The 12,563-nt window shown below is 43.5% G+C and overlaps 1 protein-coding gene across 2 annotated transcripts in view; it reads left to right on the forward strand.

Moving 5' to 3' along the window:
- DVL1 (dishevelled segment polarity protein 1) overlaps window positions 1–4,917 on the forward strand; it is a 102,537-nt gene extending 97,620 nt beyond the window's left edge. For both annotated transcript variants that reach the window (XM_082328916.1, XM_082328917.1), the window contains exon 15: window positions 4,415–4,917. In XM_082328916.1, coding sequence (XP_082185042.1) covers window positions 4,415–4,833 — 419 coding nt within the window. In that variant the 3' untranslated portion in view covers window positions 4,834–4,917. The remainder of the gene's footprint in view (window positions 1–4,414) is intronic.
- Window positions 4,918–12,563: the final 7,646 nt, after the last annotated feature.

A 12,563-nucleotide genomic window follows, 5' to 3' on the forward strand; every position in this document is an offset into this window, starting at 1 on the left:
GAGATTTTTTGTAATATATGACAGGGAAAAAAAGATAATACTGCATGGATTAAAAACCTGACCTCCTCCTTTCCTGCCCTAGGATAATTTTGTGATTCATTTTTAAACCTTAGTAAATAAAAAATATGCATTTTTTGGCTGTACACATAAGGCCCTTCTGCCTTTTTGTTTTGTTTTGTTTTAAAAAAAAATCACTTCCAGAGCAAGTTTTATTTTTGGAAATGACAGTAAAGCAAGGGTGAGGATTCTCTGTGTTTTTGTGATGAACATCCAGTATCTTGGATGGATGTAACTTCTTCCTGTTTACTGCAGCCAGACAGATTTTGCAAAATTACACTGAAGAATTTCATAACAGGAACGTGCTCACAAGATTTTAGCACTATTGCTTCCCACCTTATCTCAAAATAAGAAGTGTCTTTGAGGAAGCTCACAGTGGTATCCAGAGGTTTTAGAACTGCAAGCCGATTGTGCTGGAAAGAATGTGATTATTTTTCTTGGCAGCTGGTTCTGCAGGCAGTAGAATATTAGATCTCTGCTGCTGGAATAGGAAAGGTATGGTATTTTATCCATGCGACCTGTGTTACTGGCCTTATGAAAGGCGCCAAGGTGTTTAATTTTGAAGGATTTCAACGCTTTCCTTGTTCTTCTTTTGGAAACTACACTTCTGTGTTGTTTCTTGTTTTGTAACTGTTATTCCCTTGTTTTGTTCTGAGCAAGCATTAGACTGAAGGATTCATAGAGGAATGGCTGACTCTAGGGGATTGGTAAGCTTCAAATGCCTCCATAATAATAATGAATTCACAGCATGATCATTTAGACTCTTGTGACCCAAATGTTTAGCTGTATTTTTTTTTATTTATTTTTTTCTTTTTAATTGTCTTGGACGCTCAACCTGTCTCAGTGCACAGTAGTCCAATAGAGTGGCATTAGCCTATCACCCTGTCAGGCCCCCGTGTGACTGCGCTGCGGCAGCTACGGGGGGCATGGCGTCAGATACCTCGCCGTCAGCTCGGTGGGAAAACCCTATCACCAGCCTCTTCACTGCCCTTCACAAAATGAATAAATAAATAATCCCAGCTCCTGATTTATTAGTCTGATGTCATCCATCCGGATTGGATTTATCTACCAGTGCCCTTCAACTGCTCGTTTACTGAAAGACACTTGAGCACTGTCCAGATGGCTCAGGCAGGTCTTAAGAGTACTGGGACACAAGGTTGCATTGATTGCTCTCTATATAGAGTGTTTGAATTGGGTTTCTTGTGAAGTCTCTCTTTTATGTGCAATGTTAGATCATAACTGAATTCATCTGGTGAACAAGAGCGCTGCTCCAGAGCCCAGTGAATGTCACTTGTTTTTGAGATGAATGCAGTGTATTTGCTGATGATTACAGGCAAAAGCCTAAGATTTGGGTCAAGAGACAGACTGAGCCATGTTCTGGCAAGCAATAGATGGAGAGGAGAAGATCTGGCAAAGTCTTACATGATGTTGCAGTTCTGTTCAAGGCTCTGTTCCAATTTAGGTTTCTGCTTATTTCACCTGAGCCACATCATCTGTCCCTGCTTGTGGTACCCAGGGCTTAGGTTATTTTTAAAGGCTGGGGCAGATTTGCTGTAGGGAATGGCACTGGTGTGATGAGCAGCTCCTCTGCAAACCGTCATCTCTGTTTCCATAGTGTTTAGATCAAAGTCGTGTCCCTGTTCTGGTAGATGCTGGCTGTACAGATGGGTAGTGAGAGATCATCAGGTTACGGTCTGAAGAGATGGAAGAAGTAGGAAGGATGGATTTGTTCAAGCTCACAGGAGGTCAGTCGTTGGGACGGGAATGATAGAAGGGTCTTCAGAGCCTCTATACACTGTCTCTGGAGGCTCTCCTGCCCCTGTCCAGAAGGGTTCATGTGGAAACGTCTGTTCCCATGAAATGAAGTATTGAGGCAGCTGGAGTCTCTGTGGCTTTAGGGGGTAGAAGTTTGCTGTCCAGCAGTAACAGAGAGTAGAGGCTGATAATACGTTGTGGCAATGCTGAGTGAAGCTTTTCTGGGCACTTGAAATGCAGATTCTTTAAATCCATTTTATGACGCTTAGGTTTAAAGTTGGCCTTAGATGGAAACAAACACTGCTGTGGTTGTGTCAAGTTAGCAGCATTTCAAACCTCAGCTTTAGGTTGGGCTGCATGTCACCAAGACAGGCCAGTCCCTAGCTGCCCAGGAGGTAACACTCTTGCTAGATTGCATTTAAACTCAAGGCTTAGAAGGACTTTCTCATTGTTTGTTCCGTGACAGGATTTAAAGGCATGTTGGGGAGAGAGTGAACCTCAGCATGGCCAGAGGAGAACATCTATGCTGCTGATTATTCCTAGATAGACTGCTGTCATGGTAGATGGTTTCTCTATTTTCTTTCTGCCATGTCATCAGCTTGGTGTGCAGCTGCAGAAAGCCAGGTTCTTCTGAGATAAGAAGTCTGCATTAACCACTTGAGCTCTTGGAGTCTTGGCAGATCAGCTAGAGCTGCTGCTCCTGATATACTGAAGTCTGGAGGAGCAACGTGATGGATTGCCACAAGACAGTCTCAGTCCTACTGACTGTGGAAGACCTCTCAACATCAGCAATATATGCTTTCAGTGCAGCTTGCTTTCTCCCCTGCAAGATCTTTACTCAGCTACAAGCTATCGAACTGGCAATGAGTTCTTGCGTATGGGGAGCTTGCATCAAGGAGTAATGACTTTGGGTAAGGTTTGCAGGGTTTGGATGGGTGGCAGCAGAATGCATTGTGAGATAAAGGCAGAGGCATACGAGCTGTGGAAGGGTTAAAATAACATGGCGATTTTCTTCCACTGTGAACAATGTGCCACACTGGAGAACTTACAAAGATGCTTCTAGGAGATAATCTCTATGTTGTTCTTTGGAGCAAAGGCTGTAACAGTCAACCTGCTAACAGGTAGTTTCTCCTCTCTTATTTGTCTTTACAAGATTGTTATGAAACATTTGAAATGACAGCTCAGGGAGCACCTTACCCCTTCAAAAGCTCACCTTAATGAATCTTTGTAGTATTTGACGGAGGCAGCTGGACCCCTGTGAATATCTCCATTTACAGATGGAAGAAGACTGAGGCACAAAGCAGGACAGTGTTTTTCCCAGAGCAAAGAGCTGAGAGGGGTTACAATCAGCAAATACCACTTCGGAGTCCCAGGCTCAGAATATTGACTTCAAGTCCAGTGATTTTGTATTCTGTGTTTTCCATCTATCCCCAGTTTTTCTTGCACTCTGCAGGGGAATCTAGCCTTTCAACTGTACGCACCAGGTCAGCCTAGTTTTCCTGTCTCTTCTGTTTGTCTGCTCTAAACATCAGCTGGAGCAGACAGAAGGTCATGATCATCTGTAGTTCAAGAAAGGAGCAGCTCAGAATCATTCTGTTTTTCCCGTTTCAGTGACCCCAGTGACTCAGTGGCTCATTCAGACTCAAAACCTGGTCCCCTATTCGGCTGGCTGGGATCCTTTTTGGGAAGACAATCATGCACTAAGATGGCATGAACTTAATGAGATATTCTGTGGGATGGTTTGTTGGGGTTTTTTGAAGAATAATTAACTTGGAAATGTCTCCTGACATCACCCTAGCCTATCTCTTGTGGTAACAGAGCATGACCTTCAACTTTCATGTAAAATCAGTTCTGAAGTTTAGTGAAGCTTGTATGTAGCCACGACTCAGCTTACACACCAGCAGCAGTCCTTTGTTTTTCCGAGTTGATGTAGTGGCCTCTGCTGGGAACATCCTGCGTGTTACTGATTCATCTTAGAGCAGTTCAACAAATACTGTTTTTTGAAGCATTGTCCAACAACAGAACACTGTAGTGATGAATTTTAAAAGAAGCTACCCACTGAAGCCAGCAAAAGGACGTCTGTTAACCACAGGTGATTTGGCCCTGGGCGTGAGTATGCCCAGCGTGACCAAGGACGATAGAGAAGGCAGATAAGTTTCTTTTTGAAAAGCTTTGCTGATAGAAGATAGCAAAGACAGATGCAGTTACAATTAGACTGAACCTCATTTGCTTGAGTCAAAACCCAAACGCCGCTTCTTCCTTCCTTTTTTGCTCCTCTCCTCTCTCCAGTCGGTGGGGCGGCAGCGGAGCAAATGGCTTTCAGCCAGTAGTTCTAGGCTAGCTGCTGCTTTCACTGTGCAAGCTCTAAGGTGTCTATGTGTACCTGTGCATGGCACAACCTTGTCAGCTTTGTTCTACCGATTGTCATTGCTGAATCCCATAAGCCACCAACAGCACGTTCGGGCCTGGTTTTGTCATCATTGTTGCCATTACAATGGTCATTCCCGCATCTGTGGGTTTTGGTAGGAGCTGATGTGGGAGACAGCCGTGGACCTGAGCTAATTCTGCTTTTCCGGGTGTCCTTTTCACTCCTGGGCTTTAGGAAGCAAAAGCAGCGGCTCGAACCGAAGCAACAGCGAGAACAGCAGGAGAGCTCTGGGCAGAGAGAAGGACCGCAAGTCGGCTGGCAGCGGCAGCGAGTCTGACCACACTGCCCGCAGCGGCGGCGGTGCCAGCGTCGTCCGTCGGGAGAGGCCTGTCAGCCAGCTCAGCCACCGGAGTCACGTCTCTGCCACCCACAGCGAGAGAAGCCACCACAGCCATCATTCTTACGGGCCTCCTGGAGTCCCACCCCTCTACAATCTCCCCAAGCTGGGCTCCAAAGTCTACGGGACGAGCGGACCCCCTGGAGGGCCCCCCGTGAGGGAACTGAGCTCTGTTCCTCCGGAGCTGACGGGGAGCCGGCAGTCCTTCCAGAAGGCGATGGGCAACCCTTGTGAATTCTTTGTCGACATCATGTGAGAGGAAGTGCCTTCAGACTCTGCTTGGGGAAGGGCCGGGGGGGATTGTTTTGGGGGTGGGTGGGCAATTTGGTCATTGTCGAACACTTAATGGAAGAAAGTTGGCTGTCTTGCATGTCACGCCTTCCTGGTTTGCAATTGTGTTGCAGAAAAATCAACAAAACAAAACAAAAAAAAATACAAAAAAAACCACCCACAAAAATGAACAAAAAAAATCTCCTGGGATTGTTAAATATCAGAAAATTGATGGCATCTTTTCTTTATCCTTTCCCCCCCCGCCCTTGATTTTGATTGTGAATGGCTGGTGTATATTCACATCTTAATGAGCTTTGGTAATTGTGGCACCTACTTCAATGCAATTAGTGTATCTTTTTGGCTGATTCAAGGACTATTATTTCACATGACTTCTAAATTTCCAATAATGCATAGTAGCACTTTTATTTTACCCTGCTTTTTCTCTTACAAGGAAAAAAACGACCGTTGGCTAGTATCTGTGATACTGCCTTGTAATGCTGTTTCTTGGATGCATCAGTCAGCACTCCAAGCAGACATGGCACCCGCGAGTGTACAGACAACATGTGCTTGGAAAGGAGCAGGCTCAAACCAATTCCTAGCAGAAGGCAAAGTTGTGGCTACCTTCTTCTGCCGACTAGGGAGTATAAATCAATCTTTCTTTCTTCCTTTTTTTTTTTTTTTTTTAAGATATTACTCTATCAAGGGAGTGTTGGAGTCTTGCTACTGTATGTGTTCATTGTGCAGAACTTGTAAAGTTATTTCATTTAGTATCATGGTAGTGACTTTGTAGCTGCAGTCCATTCCTGGGCATTTCAGTCACATCCCTGCTGACAGATGTGTCTGTTTCTTCTGGTTATAATGCGCACTTGCTTACAGGTTTTAAAAGTTGTTGCCACAGAACAATTGCTGCTATGCGATTCTGTTAGCGTAGCTGCAGCTTTTCCCTTTTGAAGGGGATATTTATCCCATTCTAGCAGAGACGTAGGTAAATCCTGGCTCCCACTGGGACATGGCTATTCATTTTGATCACCTCTTCTTCTGTTCTTAATTTCTGAGCAGTATCTTTCTCTGTTTTTGAAATAGAAACCTGGAGATGTCTAATCCCAATTGCAGTGTTACCCAAGGGAACGTGTTCTGAACACAGATGGGGGCTAGCTGTTAGCAGAGAGGTGAGAGGGTGTTTTGAGAACAGTTCATAAATGGTACAATGAATGAATCTTTATACCCGACACAGAGCGAGACCCATGCTAAAGCTCCTGCTGGGGAGCTTTGACTTAAGCAACTGCTGTTGTATATCCCCAAGATTTCATTACTGTGTATTTTTTGCTCTAAGGCTATGGATGCTTGATAAAATATGTTCAGGAACCTTCACTGTCGTCTAAGAAGCTTTTCTAAAGTATCTGAATCAGGGCATGGTAAGAGCACACCCACACTCTGTTATGGTGGCTCATTTAATGGGAAGTACATGTTAAGCTGCAGTCACTTGGTGGCATTTGACCATGGGGCCATGCCTCAGTTAAATCCTCTTTTGTGAGATACCTGCTTCTGGCAGGTTTTAGGACAGGTGCTTTAAAATCAGTCTTTACTGTATATAAGCATTTTCTTCACTGGTAAGAAGCTTCTTTTTGTTATGTTCCATGCTTTATGAGTAGTGTGAAAATCCGATATGAATGTCGAAAGAGACCGTGTCTTTCTCACCATATACGTGTAGTTTCATGTTCCTTTGTCACCCTGAAACATTACTTTTCAAACTGTCCATTTTGGCTGTTGTTCATTCTGATAGATTTTTCACTACTTCTTTTCTTACTACAGGTCTGTGTGTAAACACGTCCCTTTTACAAAAGTCAGAGTAACATTTTCAAATGTCTGTGTTAATTGGAGACTGAAGTCTCACTCTCCAAAGGGAGCTAGGCATTTCGGAAACTGTGTGGCACCCGGACTAGATGCTCCAGTTACTGGGCTTCTAAACTGGCTGAGTGGTTTTGGACGGTTTTCTTTACAAAAATCTGCTGAAAAGCGTTAATAATGTTTCTGAAAGCAGTGCTTTCGTCATGATCCATCCGATGGGCTAGCATAGATTGCAAAGTTGGTGATGGCTTGTTCAAAAGAACGGCACTACCTAAAGCTTGGCTGTGCAACAGTATCCTTTCTTTTCCTTTCCTCCTCCCAGTAACACAGCAGAGATGCTAACTAAACTCAGTAAACTCTTTTGAAAGATTGACATTTAAAGCAATTAAATAAATCAGGGTAAAATAGTTCTGTAATTCTGCTATGTCTCCAGGAGACACTATTAAGGAGTCTGTGACTTTACTGACAATCACTAGTGGTTCTACTTTTAAATTAATTTTAACTTTTCTGGTCTCATATATTACGATTTTTCTGGCCCACTGTGTCTTAAGGCAGAACTTACAGGGCTGGAGGAAGAGACTGTCATTTTAATAAGATATTTCCAAAAGGGATTAAAGCTGGGGGCTGAGCTTTCACCCGTGGAAGAAACATGTTTAATTTCCTTATGTCTTTTCAAGAGCTGCAGTTTTCACACCTGCTGGGTTTTTTTTGTCTTGTTGTTATGCTGTTGGCAGAAACTGTTCTGTGTCTTGCTGGTCTTTGCTGCTATGTTGAAACGACTGTGTTATATACTTGCGTGTTTGTGGGTAACTCTGGAATGAGGCTGACAGTCCATAACGTAGGTGTGGGAAAGCGTTCATCTGCTGAGGAAATCGGGCTGCTAAATCCAGCCTGAAGTAGCCTCACCCACAAACAGGCACCCATTTCAGGCAACCAGGGAGTGCTCTGAATGTACTGACAGATGTGCTAGCCGGTTCCTACTGCATAGCACGTGGAACCTGCGACTTACAGAGAGCAGCAGGAGAAGGTAAACGACCCTCCTGTGAACAGTGCAATACGTAATGGCCACTGTGTGTAAAACAAAAGCTTGGTTTCCCCACCTCGTAGTGTACAGTGGAGAGGCTGGTTTGAGTGAACGGAGAGTTCGGCCTGAAACATTGCTAGCTCTTAATTTTCAGAAGTGAATGAAGACAGGAGATTTCCCAAATCCCACGCTTGGCTTTCAATGCATGTGCATGCGTCTTTGCAACAAGGAGGCCTTGGGGCCTCACTGTGCAAGTTTCTCCTGTTGGGTACAGTACTGCCTGCAGAAAGAAGTGCCACCGATGCCGATGAAGCTACTTACTATAGGAAGTACTGTGCCAGGTGGAAGAAAGTTTGAAGGCTGGAGTCCTGCAGAACTGTCTGTTTCTCCCACCAGGGCCTGGAATTTTTCTCTGATTTTAATGTCAGGTAACTGGCACTGGCTGGGCTCTAGAATGCATGACCTATGCCTCCAACTACAATGAGAAGTTACGGGTTTGCTATGACAGCCTCATAACAGGAGCCTTAGATAGTTGCCATTTTTATTCTGGAAGTGGGACCCGCAACATCTGCTGGTGCTCTGCAGCTGAGCGTAATGTTCATGCATACCTGCCAACAGCTTTTAACAAGGACTAACAGGTATGTTTGGAAGATCATAGAAAATTATGAGAAAACAGTTTGGGATGACGTCTCCTGTCCAAAGGAGGTAGTATCTGTAGGGGTAGTGTACCCACCCAGTCTGTTAACTCTGAGGAGTAAGTTTCTTGGCAAATAGTCTTAAAAGCACTGCTATTGTCTTTTACCTCCTGTTAATAAATCTCCTTTTCAAAGGTAACAGTCCCGTGGACACTTTATCCAAAGGTATATTGGATGGCAAGCAATGATGCACAGACATTGACTTTTGATATTATTTTTGTTTTATTCAAATGGGCAGTCCCATGTTGAGACTTGACAGCTCATGAGTTGATGTAATTGTTTGTTTTGCATTTAACTGGATTGTAATAAGATTGACTTAAAATTATTAATTCTAATCAGTGATTAGAAATACATGTAAAGAATTTTATGTACAGTAGAGGAACAAAGTTACATGATTTTAAATAATGAAAACCCAGACTATCACCTATTCTAGAATTGGTTCTACTCAAAGAGTGACCTCTTACTAGCATGGACTGCACTGTTCCTGTTAAATGTCTATTGCATAATTGAATTCTTTTTTGTAGATATTGTATTAAAACCCAAGTGTCTGTATAGTTAATATATAGCTGCTTATGTGTAAATGCTATTTTAAACACTAAAAAGCTTTTAATTTTATGTGATAACCACAGTGTATGTCTTCAGTTCTTTGCGCTACTGCATTATCTTGTATTCCAGAATGATGAAATATTGGTTGAGTCTTACCCTTTCCCCCCGCCCTGCCCCAGCCACACTGAAGTTTTGTCCTCTCGACAGGAGAAGATTGTTCAGGAGCTAATGATAGGCAGCTGGGAGTTCTGTGATTTAATGGTACTTCAGAAGTGCTTAAAGTTCAAAGTACGACAGGAACCCTGCAAATGTTCACCACTAAACTGGGTCACAGATGATGGAAGTGCAGAGGCCTGACTCTTCCACGCAGGTTAATGATACCTGACTGGAGACACAAGGCCCTGCCGTTCGTCCGAAGGGCTGTAGCTTTGAGCTCATGACTAATATATTGGTGCAGAAGTTGTACTTTCCTCTTAAATTGCCGTACCTCTTAATTATTGAGCTTCTCCCTCTCACAGCTTGGCAGGAGTAGGTATAGAGGAAGGGCTGAAGAAAGTTTGTGGAAGTAAAAGGCAGCTGGAGGATACATCCAAAGACAGGAGCTGGAACGAGTTTTCCTGCCTGCAGACCCAGGAGATGAATCTGCTGGTAGAACCCATCAATGTATTCAGCTGTTTCATGTGAATATTCCCTTTTTCTGGACTCTGCGCACAAACTCCAGCAGAGACAAGCTAGGATCGTTAGGACACCACTTTGCAGAGTAACTGGTAAGCCTTAAACCACAGTGTATTTGTCATGCAACATAAGGACACCCAGCCTCCCTGTAAGGTCTGAGCGGTTCATGAACAAAGAACAACCGCAGCTTGATGAGGCAGATTCCCTCCTTTTAGCTGGTAGAGATCAAGCAGCAAAGGGAGAGACAAAGCAGTAGTTATTACGGAGACACCCATTACAAATGGCCCAATTCTGCAGCAGATTTATACAGGAGCCTATGAGAAGTCTTGCAGAGTTTCCCTTATTCTCTCATTCAAACCATATTTCTTTACATAGGATGCAAAATGCTCTAGCCAGCATTTTCTCAGTTAGGTGAATATTAAATGATCAGAATTTGGGACATGCTCTTGTGGCCTTTTACTGCAGGGCCTGATGGACTCCAGCTGACCTAGTATGAATTGTCTGCAGGTGACCGCAACTGGTTGAACAGTTTAATCAGCTACTTGCCCTTCCTCCCTCTTCCCCTGCCCCCTCTTTCCCCCTAAAGGAAAAAAAAAAAAAAAATCAGTCTAGCATGGCTCTAGCTCTGCTGCCAGAAAGAGAAGCAATAGAGGTAAATTTGATTTTTTTTTTTTCCTTCTCTGTTTCTGGAATGATGATCAAAAGTTACTTAATGCTTCTCTGCTATGAAACCACAGCACTGAAGTGAGGAGTACTGCTGAGATTCTCAGGTGCAACAATATGCTCATGAAGGCTTGCTACAGTCTCCAGAAACAAGGACTTCCAGTCTTCAGGTCAGTTTTTTGCTATCTTTAATCACACTGAGGAGTACCTTTGTTAAATGTTTCGCATTTTTCCTCAAGTATGCCAGGAGAATTTTGTATGTAGGTAGCTACAGAAATCCAGGACAGCTAGCTTTGCAGTGCACCAAAAAGCTCTTTTTTTTAAGAATGAAAATATTTCCTGGTTTAAATTAATTTGCAAATTCTTTAATTGAGCTGAATTGATGATTTAACTTCCAATACCACATGATTCCACATAGATGGAAAAGCTTTAAGTCTAATGTGGGGAATAAAAGAGCAGTATAGTTGCTTGTCAAAGTGGGTGGGGAAAAGAAAAGATCTTAGTGATGTGACTTGATATTTACTTGCCACTGTTTGGTAGTAATGTGGAAGTTTTTCCATTTTCACCTTTCATGGTTTGCCGCTTTACACTGACACAATTTTTTGCAAAAGGAGTATAGAATAAAGATTGTTTAAAGGATACAAAAATTACTGTGAACAGCCTTTACTGAAATATTTCTGTTTTCACTTTGAGGAAGTACTTGTTCTTGGCTAGTGGCTTAATTTCAGTAACATGAAATCAGTTTTGTAACGATTGCGTTAGAGTCTGATTGTATTTTTACCAGGTTTATGAAAGGATAAGTGTGATGGCATTGGTTAAAAAGTGTTGGATCAAGTTGTAACCTTTGCTTTTGAGCTGAAGGAGAGATACTGTCGTCATTCCTCCATGATGCAGCATGATAAAAGATAAATCTCTCTGCTGTATTGCATCTGCACTGTTAGGAAAAATAACAGTAGGGTGGTAGCTGCCGCTTTTCTTGACATGAAGAGGCACTAAGTGGCTAATATTTAATAATAACTATTGGCTGATGGTTGGTAGTGCCGTATTAGCCACCTCATATTACACTAGTACACGTGGCAACCTTCGTGGTATGTAAGTGGACATTGAGGCACTGTTGATTATTACCGTGATGCTGTGTAGTCCAAGATACCATCTGGCTTTCCTGGCTTGGTCTCTGCCACAGGTGCCTGCTCTGGGCTGGCTGGTTTCTCTCCAGCCTTTTGGAAGTACAGAGGTGTAATAAATGTGTATTCACGTTTACTACAAAAAATATAATGTAGAACACAGTCTTATAGTAAGGACCAGAAGTGCCAGACATCCTCATTAGCTCTGAAAATATTTAAGACAAAAAGGAAATTGTGCTGCTGGGACCCTGTTAGGCAGGGATGACAATCCTGCAGTCATGAAGGTGAGCAAAGCAGACCCCGTTCATCGGCTTGTATCACCTGCGTACGCAGCTGCATCAGGTTAGCTCTACTAAGGCATAGCAAGTGCTTTGAAAGACCTAGAAAATCCGGACGAGTAAAGCAAAGCAACAGCAGCTCCTTACAGCAGTGTGGTGAGGCTGACAAGTGCTCTGTGATCCATAAATGTGCTCACGGTGAAGCACAGCAGCGTTATCTCACCACCATCTGTGTTCTGAAAGTAGCTGGCAGAAGACACACTGATAGTAGCAGCAACTTAGCCTCTTTTGTCCTGGATTATAGTCCTTTGATCATGCGGACCCAAGGGTCTCAAATGGCAAGAGGAGAAATAAAATACAGCAGGTGCACTGGGACAGAGGAGGGAATTGGCCTTGCCCCTCAGATTGCTCGGCGTCTGCAGTTCTAAGCTGCTTTTTCGAAGACTTTGAGATTTGTGGTGACCTCTAGAGCTGCAGTCGCCTTTGTCGTGCTCTGTGTGCTGCAGCGTTGTTTGACGATGCCTTGAAGTTGGCAGGGTGGACCTGGAGGATGGAGGAATTTCCACACCTGCAAGAACAGGCAGGAGTAATGCTTGTAGTTGAACTAGTTCTACTGGCCTATAAAAAAATGTTTCAGTACAAACATATTCTCCCAGCAGGAGGAGAGTAAGGCTTGCTGTAGTTTTCCCATGTTTAGGAAGCTGCTGTACCCTATGCATGGAGCAGTGGGCCTTAAAAGTTCCAGATTATGCGATGCTGGCAGATCCATTTGCCCTTCATCTGTTACTTATCCTGCGTCCAGGTACTTAAGTTGCCTGTAGCTTTGGCACTCTTGTGTTTCTCAGGAGCAAGTGAAGGGGAAG

The sequence above is a fragment of the Platalea leucorodia genome (genome assembly GCF_965183815.1).
Source record: "Platalea leucorodia genome assembly, chromosome: 17".
NCBI classification, from domain to species: Eukaryota; Metazoa; Chordata; class Aves; order Pelecaniformes; family Threskiornithidae; genus Platalea; species Platalea leucorodia.